The 16,790-nt window shown below is 40.1% G+C and overlaps 1 protein-coding gene across 5 annotated transcripts in view; it reads right to left on the bottom strand.

Annotated features, from left to right (window-relative positions):
* Positions 1-630: 630 nt before the first annotated feature.
* Positions 631-16,790, bottom strand: part of evla (Enah/Vasp-like a) — a 63,223-nt gene continuing 47,063 nt past the window's right edge. For 3 of the 5 annotated variants that reach the window (XM_060934081.1, XM_060934077.1, XM_060934078.1), the window contains exons 6-13: positions 9,514-9,740; positions 6,756-6,874; positions 6,626-6,662; positions 6,469-6,505; positions 3,891-3,951; positions 1,758-1,818; positions 1,595-1,652; positions 631-1,501 (exon numbers count right to left, since the gene is read on the bottom strand). In XM_060934081.1, the coding sequence (XP_060790064.1) occupies positions 1,464-1,501; positions 1,595-1,652; positions 1,758-1,818; positions 3,891-3,951; positions 6,469-6,505; positions 6,626-6,662; positions 6,756-6,874; positions 9,514-9,740 (638 nt within the window). In that variant the 3' untranslated portion in view covers positions 631-1,463. The remainder of the gene's footprint in view (positions 1,502-1,594; positions 1,653-1,757; positions 1,819-3,890; positions 3,952-6,468; positions 6,506-6,625; positions 6,663-6,755; positions 6,875-9,513; positions 9,741-16,790) is intronic. The other 2 variants (XM_060934079.1, XM_060934080.1) reach the window with 1 other exon arrangement.

Below are 16,790 nucleotides of genomic sequence, written 5' to 3'. Positions count from 1 at the left end.
CTTAGTCAACAGGCCGGCTCTGCAGCCTCGCTTTTGCTTCCTCTCCCGGCGCCGCCTCCTTAGCTTTGCTTCCAATAACAATCCACGGAGACCCCGCTGGTCTCGCTATCTCGTCCGGAATGTATTTTTTTTTTTTTTTTTTCTCGTCCGGAATGTTGTGCATGCGATTGGAAATTGCTACAAACCGTCATTTTCTGCTGGAAACCAATGTCCAGTAAGTCCATATGGTTGTAGTGGATATTGAAGTCCGGTACAGATGAACAACACGCAAAAATACACACACAAAACAAAAAACGTGTAAGGTAGGGAGAGCTTGTAGCCGCAGCCGTTGTAGTAGAATTGTATATAGTAGGTTTTTCCAGAAGAAAAGGTAGAAGTAGAACCAGAAGTAGAAGGTGGAAATATGGCGTTTGACCTACAAGATGGCGTCTGTCACAATCTGGATCGGCTGTGACGTCACATGCAAGTGCTCCATAGGTAAATATTTTTCCTTTAAATTTCAATTAAGTAAAATTAAGTGATTTAGCATTACATGTAATGTTGTGGAGTTTGGAAGTATTCATCTGAATGCAAAGTGTATAGGACAAATGAAAAATATTTCTTGTACATATAAAAGAAGACATTCACAAGTTGTAGATTCAGTGTTTTTATTCAAAGGTCATTTAATGTTGACTTTTTAAGAGGATTAACCCAGTAGGCTAGGCTAATCATTTTAATAATTTAGGACCCAATATTAGGAACCAATTCTCTTTCAAACCAAATGAGGAGAGTCCACAAACTGGTGTCTCACAGGGCTATAGCTACAGGTACATCTCTCATAAGACCATCATCAATAACTTCACACTACCAATTCAAATTGAAGCTAAAAAAATCCAGTGAACATTTTGTATTGGCAAAAAAAAAAAAAAAAACTGTAACGTAGGATGGTGACAGAGCAGCGCAAAAGTGTGCTGAATGTGCTTATCAAAAACCAAAGTATGAAGATAAAATATAAAACGTGGACAAAAGTGAGCAACTTTTGTGTTTCTATGTCTCTGGCTGATACCACTGATGATAAAATTACTTTTACAATAACAGTAATTAAACAAAACGGTATAAAACACAAATCTTCATCAAGGTCCACCTAGTCAATTTTCTCTTTAAGACTTGAAAGACTGGGAGCAGCAAACTGCACAGTGGGCTTAGTCTTTAAATGTTTATACAGAAGTAAATAGAAAATTCAGTGTGAAGGTCCATCCATTCATCCATTCGCACATGCATACACACACTCACTCTCACTCACTTTCATTTCGCTTATTTCTCTTGCTCCTTTCTGTAAGGCTCCTTGTTGATGCAACATTCCTGCAACACCAACCTTTTCCATGCCGTTGCAGCTATGTTGCAAGACAATTCCTCCAACTCGTCACAGGATCCTTTCCGTACTTTCCCCAAGAGCCTTCTGGTGGTGTTAATGGTTCTAAACACTATGTTGTACCCATCCTAGTGAGTTCTCTTCTAATGGCTAAAGAAACAAGGAAAGTATACAAACCATGCTAGTATCGCTGCACAAATGTTGCACAATGTATGTTCAAGTAGAGAATGCGTTAATTCTCACCATCTATTATCTCATCTTTGACTTTATGCAGTTCACGCACAACTTCCTCCAAGATCTCCTTTGTGAAGGAAAATGAAAAAAGTCTCATTGTGGTTCCTGAGCAGGCCCTTGGGGCAAATTCTTTTAAATGGTCATTTCTATTCTGTGTGGGTATAAAACGTACCTGTTTCATTCGGTCGAAGTCTCCTGATTCTCCGTCAGTGGTGCTGCCAACAGCTCTCAACCTGTGCCATTAAGGACGTGGTTACTTCGGAATAATAAATAGAACATTTTATAATAAAGCCCTTAGAAATGTTTAAAATGAAGCGGCTGAATTCGGTCAGAGATACCATTATATCAGAATGTTGATCGATTTACATATTCCCTTCAGGCCTTGGTGGCTTTCCAGTGACAACTTGTCAATATATGCATGTTTTATCAGGTTGTCAAAACTACAGCTTCTGTACAAACTCACTCTGTTTACATAAAGCTGCTCCAGGATCCCATGAAATACAGTATTGCTTGAAAGTTTGTGAACCCGTTAGAATTTTCTATATTTCTGCATAAATATGACCTAAAAGTAGATAAAGAGAACCCAGTTAAACAAATGAGACAAAAATTATACCTGGTCATTTATTTATTGAGGAAAATGATCCAATATTACATATCTGTGAGTGGCAAAAGTATGTGAACCTCTAAGATTAGCAGTTAATTTGAAGGTGAAATTGGAGTCAGGTGTTTTCAATCAATGGGATGACAATCAGGTGTGAGTGGGCACCCTGTTTTATTTAAAGAACAGGGATCTATCAAAGTCTGATCTTCACAACACAGGTTTGTGGACGTGTATCATGGCACGAACAAAGGAGATTTCTGAGGACCTCAGAAAAAGCGTTGTTGATGCTCATCAGGCTGGAAAAGGTTACAAAACCATCTCTAAAGAGTTTGGACTCCATCAATCCACAGTCAGACAGATTGTGTACAAATGGAGGAAATTCAAGACCATTGTTGCCCTCCCCAGGAGTGGTTGACCAATAGAGATCACTCCAAGAGCAAGGCATGTAATAGTTGGTGAGGTCACAAAGGACCCCAGGGTAACTTCTAAGCAACTGAAGACCTCTCTCACATTGGCTAATGTTCATGAGTCCACCATTAGTAGAACACTGAACAACAATGGTGTGCATGACAGGGTTGTAAGGAGAAAGCCACTGCTCTCCAAAAAGAACATTTGCTGCTTGTCTGCAGTTTGCTAAAGATCATGTGGACAAGCCAGAAGGCTATTGGAAAAATGTTTTGTGGACGGATGAGACCAAAATAGAACTCTTTGGTTTAAATGAGAAGCGTTATGTTTGGAGAAAGGAAAACACTGCATTCCAGCATAAGAACCTTATCCCATCTGTGAAACATGATGGTGGTAGTATCATGGTTTGGGCCTGTTTTGCTGCATCTGGGCCAGGATGGCTTGCCATCATTGATAGAACAATGAATTCTGAATTATAACAGCGAATTCTAAAGGAAAATGTCAGGACATCTGTCCATGAACTGAACCTCAAGAGAAGGTGGGTCATGCAGCAAGACAACGACCCTAAGCACACAAGTCGTTCTACCAAAGAATGGTTAAAGAAGAATAAAGTTTATATTTTGGAATGGCCAAGTCAAAGTCCTGATCTTAATCCAATCGAAATGTTGTGGAAGGACCTGAAGTGAGCAGTTCATGTGAGGAAACCCACCAACATCCCAGCATTGAAGCTGTTCTGTATGGAGGAATGGGCTAAAATTCCTCCAAGCCGGTGTGCAGGACTGATCAACAGTTACTGGAAATGTTTAGTTGCAGTTATTGCTGCACAAGGGAGTCACATCAGATACTGCAAGCAAAGGTTCACATACTTTTGCCACTCACATATATGTAATATTGGATCATTTTCCTCAATAAATAAATGACCAAGTATAATATTTTTGTCTCATTTGTTTAACTGGGTTCTCTTTATCTACTTTTAGGACTTGTGTGAAAATCTGATGATGTTTAAGGTCATATTTATGCAGAAATATAGAAAATTCGAAAGGGTTCACAAACTTTCAAGCACCACACATGTTTTGAGAAGCTGTGTGTTGATAAGACCCACAATAGTTACCAAGGCATTTTGCTCAGCCATTATGTGGCTTGCCATGTCATGTGCCCATTGACTTGTATAAACCTAAGGCTAATGCACCAGGCAGACATTCAGTTAGATGTTTGCTTGTCTTTGGACATGGAAAGAGTGGTATTACTGAAAGGAAAAGAACAAACAAATTGATCAAATCAAATTTATGTGAAAGTGACCTTGATCCAGCAGAGGATTTGTCTGAAGAATTTGCTCGCTCCCATGGCTTCTTCAGAGCATCTGGAAATCAAAACTTGGTTAGGTGTGAAAACAATTTACACTTTTTTTTTTTTAAATAAACAAAATGTTGAATTAATTGACACAGAGACCAGAGCAAGGCTTTCTAATTGGAAACTGGTCCATTCTCTAAGAAATGGCTAGATATTATGTGTAATGTGGCTCAACTTTTGTCCTCTTTACATGATCCTGTACACATTTTTTGAACCAATGCTTTATTTCCAAATGGTATCCAAATCCAAGTTAGTCTGTATCAGGAAGGTGTTTTTTTTCCCTTCTTCTTCCTTATCCTGTTTGATGCCAATCTTGATCAATAAACCTCAATCTTTGAACAATTTCCGAAATATCATGACCGATTACTGTTCATGTTAACATCTTCAAAAGTTTCCTAAATATCCTTCATTCTAGACATAATTTCATATTGTGTGTAAAATAAGTGTTTTTGTGCAGCCATTTCAAAATACTGCATTCAGAATGTAGCCTTTCCATATTTTATGCACCAGTTTGTATGCTCCTTGTCATGCACAATTTAACCAGAAATAAAGATATAAATATACTCTTGGTTTATTACAAAGCAATCAAAAGATACTTTACATAATGTGATTCAAATGAGATGCTGGTAGTTTAACAGGTTGGTGAAAGAGTTTTGAGCCCATTAAAATGTCATTCTCAGTAAAAAGCTTTACATAACACCTCACGTGTGAAACAGAAGCCAGTTTGGCTGTATCTGATCTATTAAGATATCTATCTTGAACTGACAGCTATGAGGTTTGGCCATATTCTGATGGGAACTGTGATTTTTTTTTTTTAAATATTATTTAGAAATATTCCAACTATGCAACTCAAATACCTAGGCATTCACAAGTGTACCAGTCAAATAAATACATTTTAACAATGCTTAACTTTATCTTAAAGGTAGACTGCTTTTCAGATTTTTCAAGTGTAGGTCATAAAAAGAATTTTCCCTAACACCCAACTATTTTTGTTTAGTGGACTGACAGCTACTGAATTCAAATCACAGACTTCCAATTTTATTAAATAGAACAATTAATGACTTCAGGGCCATGTGGCTCTAAATTCTCTGTGATTGTTTCTTGCTTCACCATGACCCAATTTAAGATACTACGTCATGCATCACATGGTGGGCTTTCCCCGTTCATGCAAGGCATTGTGGGATACAAATTTGAAACAGTAGAGAAAAATGGAGGACATGAGTGTGCGAATGAAACGTGAAAGACTGACTACAGTAACGGAAAGCGAGAAGAAAAGATGTTATGTTGCGAAGGAAAGGAAACGCAGGACCAAACTAATAAATATTGGCGGTCAGTGAGCACCTCGGTGTGATCAGCTGTTCATTTAGTGACAGAATGATGTAACTGTCAGTGCACGGTCAAGGTAAACCTGTGCATGGCAGTAATGCAACATTGTGGATGCCAGCTGCAGTAAAACTCAAAAGAAGACGACGAAGAAGGTAAATATGCGCATGCGCACACTGGACTTCCTCTGTCTGCTTGACTGTGTGAAGCAAGCGATTTCATGCACATTATTTGCTAGGGAATCCCCTCAAGTTAAATAACTTCCCAGCCACAGAAAGGCATGGGGTTTTTTTTAATTTTTTTTTTAGATATTACAGAAATAAGCATATCACAATGACCAAATTTCAGAAGGAACTAAATTTCACAGATTTTATGAAATCGAAAGGCCGTATAGCTTTAAATGCACAAGAAAGTCTAGCTTTTACAGGCCAGTGATTACTCGGTGAACACTTTAACAGGAAAACCTGTACACCTGCTCACTTCTGCAGTTATCCAATCAGCCAATCATAAACTGCTGATCTCCTGGGATTTTCACACACTAGAGTTTATATAGAATGATGCAGGGGGAACATCCTGTGTGCAGAGGTTCTGCAGGCTGAAACACCACGATGATGAGAAAGATCAGAGGAGAATGACCAGATGAGTTTGAGCTGACAGGAAGTTTGTAGTATAGCAGGAAGTCCTGTTCTTAGCTGGCATGAGTTGAACCCAGTGTGCTCTTCTGCTGTTGTAGCCCATCCACCTCAAGGTTTGATGTTTTGTGCATGCTGAGATGCTTTTCTGCTCACCATGGTTGTAAAGAGTGATTGTATGAGTTGCTATATCCTTCCTGGCAGTTCAAACCAGTCTGTCCATTGTCCTCTGACCTCTCTTATCAACAAGGCATTTGTTTCTACCCACAAAACTGTCGCTCACTTACTGGTTTTTGTTTTTCACACCATTCTGTGTAAACTCTAGAGACTGTTGTGTGTGAAATTCCCAGGAGATCAGCAGTTTCTGAAATACTCAAACCAGTCCATCTGGCACCAACACCCATGCCACAATCAGAGTCACAGGAATCATAGTTTGTCTTCATGATGTTAACATTATCTGATTTGATGCATTGTGCTGCTGCCACATGATTGGCTGATTAGATAACTGCATGAATGTGCAGGCATTCCTAATAAGGTGGACAGTGAGTACATAATTTTACATTTCTGCTAACCTGAACCACGTGAAGCTGGTGAGCCGTTGGACTCTTCCTGCAAAAAAAAAAAAAAGCGTACACAACATTTCATACAAAATTAATGGAATTATTAACTACTTAATGTAAAGAAGAAAAAAGTGTAAAATGTGAATATCTCTCTGAGAAATGAACAAACATTTTGACTGTCTTCAGGTTTTTCAGAAGCTTTCCTCCTGAAGTAAAGAGAAGACAATTTATGGTCAAATCAGTGTGACTATCGGCGATTAAATAAATTAATCGAATCTAAGGTACTGACTCAGACTGACCTTCGTGCTAGGAGGGCATTCATTTCTTGCATGAGGCCCTCTCCCCCTCCTCCACTGCCTCCACTGGAGCGGCTGGCATCATTCTTGGCACTGCCCAGCCCTGCAGAGCTCTCCTCAGGCTGCCAGGTTTAAACAGAGGACATCAGCCGTGCCCAGAACAGATAAATATTACATTGCTCAACAAATTACTCTGTCCCCAGTTTATTAGTTAACAACTCAATGTCTCATATATAATTCACATCTTCTATTAATCAAAAGGAGAATAGTTTGTTCTAATAAAGTCAGTCTTATTAGTAATACATGTGAAACAATTGTATTTTCTCTCAAAAATATACTCTGTGCTGAAGTTATTAACTATAATCTGACACTTATAAAGAGTATAAATATATGTTGGTGAAAAACGATGGCACAAACTTGTGTTCACCCAGGAGCACTACTGTACATTATTGTATAAATATATTTGTTACAATTAAAAGCTGTATTTAATACATCGTGACTAAATAAGATAAAACCATTAAACCCTAAACATGCCCTCTATGAATATACTCTCTTAACCATAAAGAATGTTGTCATTATAGTCACTGTAATTGTCTGAAAGCATAACCATGCTCAGTGTTTTTGGACAGGCCTTGAGTGGTGAATCAAATGAATCGACACCGGCAAAGTTCAATTCATGTAAAATGCAAAGGGCAAAATAATTTAATTTGTAGAAATTAGGAGTAATGCTCATCACTATTTCACAGCTTCTCAAACTTTACAAACAATATATACTCACCCATGACTTTTTATTAGGAACTACCCATTCTTGCAATTAATTAATCAGCCAATCATGTGACAACAGCAAAACGCATAAAATCATGCACATACAGGTCAAGACGAGTCAGCTGAAGATCGGAAAACATCGTCTGGTCTTTTTCTAGTCTTCAGCTGTCCAGTATGGTACATTTGTATCCACTGTAGACTCAGGGGGGTGGCACGGTAGTGTAGTGGTTAGCTCTGCTGCCTTACAGCAAGAAGGTTCTGCGTTCGAGCCCAGTGGCCAACAGGGACCTTTCTGTGTGGAGTTTGCATGTTCTCCCCGTGCCTGTTTGGGTTTCCTCTGTGTGCTCCGGTTTCCCCCAAAGACATGCAGTTAGGTTAACTGGCTACTCTAAGGCTACATCCACACGACAATGGCAACGAGATTTTTTTTTTTTAAATATCGCGTCCACATGGGCAACGGATCAGTAAAATTTCAGGTTCATGTGGCAACGCAACGCTTGCTGAAAACGATGCAATACACATGCCACACCTCTACGTGCGCTGTAAGACGGTCCCATCGGAGACACCAGAACAATAGAAGAAGTAGATGCATGCGCATAAACCCCTTCTTCTGTAGCATTAGCCACATAAAGGTTTGATTATTAATCAGTAGCATAAAACGAAAGACGCGGAAAGAGGAATGAATGGGGGTAGATGGAAGCCGGTACGCCAACATTCTGATATCCTCCAGAATTCTTTAATGGTCCGGAATAAATTGAATGCTACACGTTGATGGATTGCTTTGTTCTTCTACGCCCTTTTTGAGGAATGTATTGTCGGACTTAAACCAACATCTGAAGAGGTGAGATCGCTCCTTTATTTTTCCTGTGTTTGCTGGTGGGATTGTTTTTGTTTTTGGAAAGCGCACGGGCGGTGCGCGGTTTGGTACTGCTTCCACAGTGTTTGGACTAAAGACTCTGCCCTAAGGGCTATTCTCTCTCTCTCTCTCTCTCTCACTTTGCACCATTACACAATAAATATTCACAGTGAAAATATTTTGTAAGTGCGTTTCATGAACCAAGTTATAGGATTTGTTGACAACTCGCATCGAGTTCGTTACACTTCTACCTGGCGTGAAGCACTGACAGTCATGTGGTTGTGACGTCATCGTAAACAAATCCGTTCTACTCATCCAGACGACTTCGCAACGGCGCCGTTGCCAGATTTTTTTCACTCTGGAACCCGTTCTCAAAAGATTTCGTTTTGGGGCACCCAAAACGCCGGTGCCGTGTGGACGCCAGGCTGAAACGATAAACAGTTCTATCAGATTCACCTGAATCCGTTGCCGTGTGGACAGGGCCTAAATTGCCCATAGGTGTGAATGTGTGTGTGTGTGTGAGTGCACAGAAAGGAACTAGCTACCCTATTGCTGCAATTCTGGTCAAGCCAACGGTTCATGGTTCGCCTCAAGCCCGGATTGGGTTTGGCAGTGATGATGACGTAGACTCAGGTTCCTTTTTTTGGCTGACAGGAGGACCACCCAGTGTGGTCTTCTGCTGTTGTAGCCCATCCACCTAACGTTCAACATGCTGTGCATTCTGAGATACTTTTCTACTTACCATGGTTATAAAGAGTGTTTATGTGAGTTACCATACCCTTCCTGTCAGCTCAAATGACCGACCTGTCAAGTCATTGTCGTCTGAGCTCCCTCATCAACAATATGTTTCCACCCACAGAACATGCTGTGTAAATGCTGAAGATTGTTGTGAATGAAATATACAAACCTGAGATAATATACTCCCCATTCTGATGTTTGATGTGTACACTAACTAAAGCTCTTTACCAGTATCTGCATGACTGTATGCACTGCACTGCTGCCACATGATTGGCTGACTGGATAATTGCATGAATGTGCAGGTGTACAGGTGTTCTTATTAAATAGGCTGGTGAGTGGATGCAAACAACACCCACTAATGCATTCTTATGTAGCCGGGCCAAGAAAGCGTTGGCCACTTACTCGCTGTACTTTACGCAGTTTGGCACCAGCCAGAGCTGCAGCCAAGCCTGATGGAGCTGGGAGAGGAGGGGGGTTAGGAGGAGGTGCAGCAGCTGGCGGAGGAGGTCCAGGTGGAGGTGGAGGAGCTGGAGGAGCTGGAGGACCTGCCATGGGAGCAGGAGCAGGGGGATGGAGGGGGGGAGTGGAGGAGAGCATGGAGGGATGTCCTGGAGGGATGGGAGGACCTGCTGAAAAAAAAAACAGGGATGAGTGCACAGGCATTATATATGACTCAATTAAGTAATTTTTGTAATGGTAGATTTGGTGTTTCATATCAAAATGAGCCAATTTCAAGTGAAATAATACTAAAAAAAAAGATAATCGACTCATCTCATTATCTCTAGCCGCTTTATCCTTCTACAGGGTCGCAGGCAAGCTGGAGCCTATCCCAGCTGACTACGGGAGAAAGGCGGGGTACACCCTGGACAAGTCGCCAGGTCATCACAGGGCTGACACATAGACACAGACAACCATTCACACTCACATTCACACCTACGGTCAATTTAGAGTCACCAGTTAACCTAACCTGCATGTCTTTGGACTGTGGGTGAAACCGGAGCACCCGGAGGAAACCCACGCGGACACGGGGAGAACATGCAAACTCCACACAGAAAGGCCCTCGCCGGCCACGGGGCTCGAACCCAGGACCTTCTTGCTGTGAGGCGACAGCGCTAACCACTACACCACCGTGCCGCCCAGATAATCGACTCATTAAACATTTTTGTGTAGATTGTATTGACTTGAGCTAAAATAAGAGCATTAACAAATCAAACGTCTTTGTAAAACGGCCCAAGCACAGGAAAGACTGTTTCTTTTTTCGAGCAAATAATGCTCAAATACTAATAACTGAGATGAAGATGAAATGGTGCGGTTTTTTATTACATTTATTCAATCAATTTACAAATAAAGGTAGTAGTACTGATAGACGTGACAACTGTACCAATTTAGCCATTCCAAAATAAACACATACATACATATATACATACATACATTATATAGACATGAGTGTTTTACTGGGAAATATGCCACTCATATTTTTCATATGAATTACATCTGGGACATCAAGTAACATATTTTCCAATATCTTTACTCATGAGAAAATCGATGAATTGTTTTGATAAATTTGGGTACTTTTTTTGTGTGGATGTGTCAATATAATAAAAAGAACATCACACATTGGTTTGAAGATATGAAGTTTATTTTCCTGATGTTGAAAATATTTTCACTTGTTTGCTTCACTCACTCGTGAATATGTTCACCACTCAAAGATAAACTTCATATCTTTGCACCACCGTGTCATGTTCTTTATATTATATCGACACATCCACACAAAAAAAAGCAAGTTCATCAAAATAATTGTAATTTTGAACTGGTTCTAATCCAATGGCTTTTCTTTATTTGTATTAATTAAAAGACATTTCATGTATTTAAGTAATGATAGATGTCGTTTTTCTTTACTTAGCTGAGCGGTTCTTGACATAATATGGATTACTACAGTTGTGGAATAGGGCTATTTACTGTATTTTTATTATGTACTATTTACTGTTTGGGGCGGCACGGTGGTGTAGTGGTTAGCGCTGTCGCCTCACAGCAAGAAGGTCCGGGTTCGAGCCCCGTGGCCGGCGAGGGCCTTTCTGTGCGGAGTTTGCATGTTCTCCCCGTGTCCACGTGGGTTTCCTCCGGGTGCTCCGGTTTCCCCCACAGTCCAAAGACATGCAGGTTAGGTTAACTGGTGACTCTAAATTGACCGTAGGTGTGAATGTGAGTGTGAATGGTTGTCTGTGTCTATGTGTCAGCCCTGTGATGACCTGGCGACTTGTCCAGGGTGTACCCCGCCTTTCGCCCGTAGTCAGCTGGGATAGGCTCCAGCTTGCCTGCAACCCTGTAGAAGGATAAAGCGGCTACAGATAATGAGATAAGATGAGATGAACTTTTGACGAGGCACGCCTGTTAATTGAAAAGCATTCCAGGTGACTACCTCATGAAGCTGGTTAAGATAATGCCAATAGTGTGCAAAGCGTCATCAAGGTAAACTGTGGCTACGCTGAAGAATCTAAAATATCAAACATTTTTTAACACTTTCTTGTTTACCACATAATTCCATATATGTTCCATATGTTATTCCATAGTTTTGATGTCTTCAGTATTGTTCTACAATGTAGAAAATAGTCACAATACAGAAAAACCTATGAATGTGTCCAAACTCTTGACTGCTACTTGCTACAGTTTAACCCATACATAAAATATACATCCCCAGACTCTAGAGATCCATTACTTCATTCATGGTCATCTCAGTTATTCCCCCCCACGAGTTCTTCCCTATCTCCCTATAGTATTTCCCTTTTGTTCTGAATAATTTACTAGTCACTAATAAAGTAGTATACATGGTTGATGACACACTTTTAGACTTAAAGAATAAGTAGAGTATAAACTGAAAGTATAAAATGAAGTTCTTTAATAGTAATCATTTCTGATGGAAATGTAGTCAGTCAGAAGCTCAAGAAAGGTAATATCTTACTCACAGTGGGCCTCCTTTATCAATCTTTTACTAAAGTTCTGTGACGTTGTGAGTGTTTTCTTAAGCCAAACTGAACTAAAAATTTACTCCAGACCTACAAAGTTTTATTTCTTTAATTTTTTTTTTTGGTACTCACCAACCACCCATAAATTACAAAGCACGTTCACAGGACAACTGTTTCCATTAGTTCCATTAGTTCTACAAGAGTCCTGAATGAAAACAAAATGATGCCTAAATGGTGAAAGAGTGCTTCCAAAGGAATGCATGCTGAAACTTCCGATAATCTTGCTCAGCCATTGTAGCACTTACATACACACTAACACTTCCTCCTTTTATAGGGTGCCATTTCTTTTGTTCTAATTTAATGGCTAGTCTTATTTGTCTTGATTTCTGGACATCATTTGGATTGCTTTCTTTCAAGTCAGTAAGGAAGTAAAGTTTTGCTCAAACTGCTGGTTATGTATATAACTAAAAATGTTCTAGATAAACTCAAAATTGTCCGGTGTACTCAAACTTCTAAGTTATTATAATTTTCACACTATTTCATAAAGTTTCCATTGTCAATACAAATCACCATAAGTTTTAATATTTTTATCCACATTATATTTTTATTTATTCTATTTCTTATGATATATTTGCCATTCCTTTATATTTGTTATCCACAGCTTTCATGTAAATAAGTGTCAGCTTTTGAAACCCTTTACCTAATAAAGTTGTTTATTATTATTATTATTATTATTATTATTACCACCTCACCTGGGACGGAGTCCACCAGGGGGCGAGATATTGTTTTCGGTGTGGTTTCTTTGTTTGTTTGTTTTTTATCTTGCCTTGGACAGAGTCCACCGGGGGCGAGATATTGTTTTCGGTGGGGTTTCTTTGTCTTTTTTGTTTTTTTTACCTCACCCGGGACGGAGTCCACCAGGGGGCGAGATGTTGTTTTTGGTGGGGTTTGTTTGTTTGTTTTTTTTACCTCACCCGGGACGGAGTCCACCAGGGGGCGAGATATTGTTTTTGGTGGGGTTTGTTTGTTTGTTTGTTTGTTTGTTGTTGTTGTTGTTTTTACCTCACCCGGGACAGAGTCCACGAGGGGCCGAGATATTGTTTTCAGTGAGGTTTGTTTGTTTGTTATTGTTTTTACCTCAACTGGGACGGAGTCCGCCAGGGCCCTGTACTACGAACGGAGGTTAACCTACCCAGAAGTAACCCAGGGTTCCCCCGCTAAACCGGGGTTGACAAAACCTGGTTATCTTGTTTGGGGTTAAACGGTACTACGACGCCAGTTATGAAGTTGATTTGTTGAACCTGGTTTAACCTAATCAGGGTTAATGCGCATTCACGTTAAAGGGGAGGTTATCAGCGCAAATCACCACTGTTCACAATGGCACGGTCGCCGTACTTCACGGAGGAAGAATGCGCTGTCATAATGCAAAGCTACGAGGAGTTCAAAACAACATTAAGAGCAAAATCTAACACAGCGGCTGCCAATAAGGAGCGGCAAGCATGTTGGCAACGAATTGCCGATCGGGTAAATGCGCAAGTACATTCTCCCTTCTACATGTTCCAGAACAGAAGTATAGGATGAGAGAAGCTTCATGATCAATCACAAGTCACAGAAAATGGTCCTTCGACGTGGCCCCAGTCATATATAGCTTGTTTAATGTCCGAAAAATCCTGAATAAAATTTGGTATGGTAAATTCATGGAGTAGCCTACTTAAGCTGATATGTGCACAGAGTCACATGAATTAGGATGACTGACTGTTCAGTCCCTTTGACTAAGTTGGTGTCGGTCCTGTGAACATTTCAGAGGCAACAGCAGTGCCAAACGCACCTGGCAACAGGTGAAAATGAAATATAAAAACATCATTCATAATGGTGTGTGTGTGCGCGTGCAGGCAAGCATTCATTTGCCTTTTATTTATTCAAGTTTTATCTGTTTGCCTAATAGTTCAAATTGTTTTGTATATAGTTTATAATGTTGTTGTGTGATATTAATGATAATATTGTGGGGAAACTACTTTTCACGGACGTTCATTTAATTTATTCTATCGTCATTTTGTTTGTTCTATTTTTGTGTATTTTATTTATTTATCTGTTTGTCTAGTTGTATCTATTTTTCTAATAATAATATATTTTTTGCATTAATAGTTTGTTTTTTCCTATTAAAATAATCTTGTGTTCTTGTTATAACTTTATCTATTTATCTGACTGTTTAGTTGTATCTATTTTTGTTACAATTTCAATATTTTTAATATAGAAATTTTTTGTTTTTTTCTATTAAAATGTTCTTGTGTGATAACTAGTTCTTGTGTTATATTTATTGTAGTTGTATCTATTTTGTATCTCAGACTTAAATGTTTTTGTAAAACAAGTGTTTTTCTATAAAATATTCTTGCGTTCTTGGTAACTATGTTCTTGAGTGGGTTCTTTTTTTTTTTTTTTTTACAGAAAAGCCGTTCTGCATGGACATTCATTGAAGCCCTCATTGTTTTTTAATGGTTATTTATGAGCGTTTAGGGGTTACAATAATGTAAGTCTAGGTTGCTTTATATAAAAGGTATGTCCAGAAATATTGATGTCACTGTCTAAGCAGAGGGATCTGGCTTCTTTAGACGCTGTCTTCTTAAAACTGAATAAATATTTAAAAAGAGCCAAATGAGCCAGTCTTTTGAACGGCTCTTTTCAAAGAACGGATCACAAAGATGCGATCAAAGAGCCATAAATCCCATCTCTAATCTGCGCTCCGATATCGCACGGGTCATCCAGGTACGCTGGCATTGTCTCTAGAGGAAATGTCGGTGGAGAGGTGGTGTTTAAAAAGGGTGTGGTTAATCGGAAACCTCGGGTTAACCAAGAACATAACCTGAGACGAGCAGGTTTGAGATGCAGCGTAAGTTGCCATGGCAGCATACCTCGGTTTGAACATAGCCAGCTTTCGTAGTATGGGTTAATCGGGAAGTTACGCTGCACGTGATCAAGTTACTCTCGAAGTTACCCTGGTAAGCCAGAAAACCCGCTTCGTAGTACAGGGCCCAGGAGGCAAGATATTGTTTTTGGTGGGGTTTCTTTGTTTGTAACATTACGGGAAAAGGGCTGGACCAATCTTTATGAAACTTTCAGGATAGATGGGCATTGGTCTTAAATAGAGCCTCCAAAAGTTCGAGGGGCATTCGGTCAAGGTCATGGTCACCAAAAAGGTCAAATTCTTTTTTTCATGATATCTTCCTTCTAGTTCTGGTTCTGATTCTCTTTCTCACAGACACATGTGATTCTGGTTCTGAATGTAATGCTCTCTTTCACAAACATACGATTCTGATTCAAAATCTAAATCTGAGAAATGAGAGATATTAGGTATAAAATCATTATCAACATATAGGTATAAAATAAGTGCTGCTGGGCGAGGTTTGTTGTGCCTGGCAACTTATTATTATTATTATTATTATTATTATTATTAAAGCAGGAAGTTTAAAAAATTTATCACAAAATACTTTTGTGCAACTGAAATAAATAAGTTACAACTATTTAAACTCGTCAACATAATCTGTATATAAATTTGCAGTAACTTGTGCTAATTATATGACCAGAAACATACTGTTCAAGGTTCACAGGTTAGTATTGTTATAGAGAAATTTACACAAAGAATTTTCGTAGGAAATAAACTGGATGTTCATGAACAACATGGTTCTTGTGTAAATGTTCCTGTGAAAGATTTATGAATAAATCTGTTCATATCCAGATAAATAAATGAGTCCCATTGTACTGCATCTATTATCCAGTTGCATAAGCTTAGGCACTATGTCACCGGTTATCTGTAAAAATGAGCTGAGTAGTGTGACGGTGAATGTATGAGAACACTCGGTTGAAGAGCCAACAGCCTGATGAATGTGTAATGTACCAGTATTTCCAACTAGTCACCATTACAGCAACTGTATTGTTTCTTCAAGCAGTAAGTAAGAGGTGTGTACATCATCAGTCCTGCTTTGTGCAACAGCTGTGTGTAGTGTGGGTGAGAACCATGCTGAAGTCCCCAAACACACTCTACAGCCAGCTACATGGTGATCTGAGTTACTTACTGCTGGGTGCGGTGACAGCCTGAGAAACAGCAGGGGGTGTGGTCTCGAGTGACACAGAGCTACAAGAGAAAGGTGTGTTTTCACTGGGGGGCTGAGGGCTGATAGAGGCAGCAAGCTGTGGCTGGTGGGCATGGCCTTGAACACACTGACCAGTGTGAGCAGGAAGGAGAATATCCTTGCAGTGGGAAGGGTAGGAGAGCTCAGGATTACAGTATTGTGGGAGAGGAGGAGGCCCAGAGACAGACTTGGAGAAAGAGGTCTGGAAAGGGTGGTAGTGCTCTAACTGGCTGTTAGCATCAACCTGGGTGGAGGTAGTGGGATGTACCAGTTGGTTAAGAGGTATGACTGGCTGGGATGAAGAGCTATTTGGGCCATATATATGAGCAGAGGTCCAGGTAGCATCTTTGGGGTCAGACTGGCGGCATGTGGGGGGAGAGAGAGGGATCTGTCTCACATTTCGCGAAGGTAGAGTGCCCCCTGGCTGCACGGGAGAAAATGCAGAAGCCAGGGAGGTGGAGAGCTGTGAAAACTGCTGAGTCTTTTTCTGAGATGAGTCCTTCATGTGAGAGATGCTCTCTCGCTCCTGTGAGGAAGAGGAGGAGCAGGAGGAGGAAGGAGGGGAGGGGGCGAGGCGGGTGTGGGAGGG

This window comes from Neoarius graeffei, chromosome 11 (assembly GCF_027579695.1).
Source record: "Neoarius graeffei isolate fNeoGra1 chromosome 11, fNeoGra1.pri, whole genome shotgun sequence".
NCBI lineage: Eukaryota > Metazoa > Chordata > Actinopteri > Siluriformes > Ariidae > Neoarius > Neoarius graeffei.
This window is presented reverse-complemented; position numbering and strand designations above follow the sequence as displayed.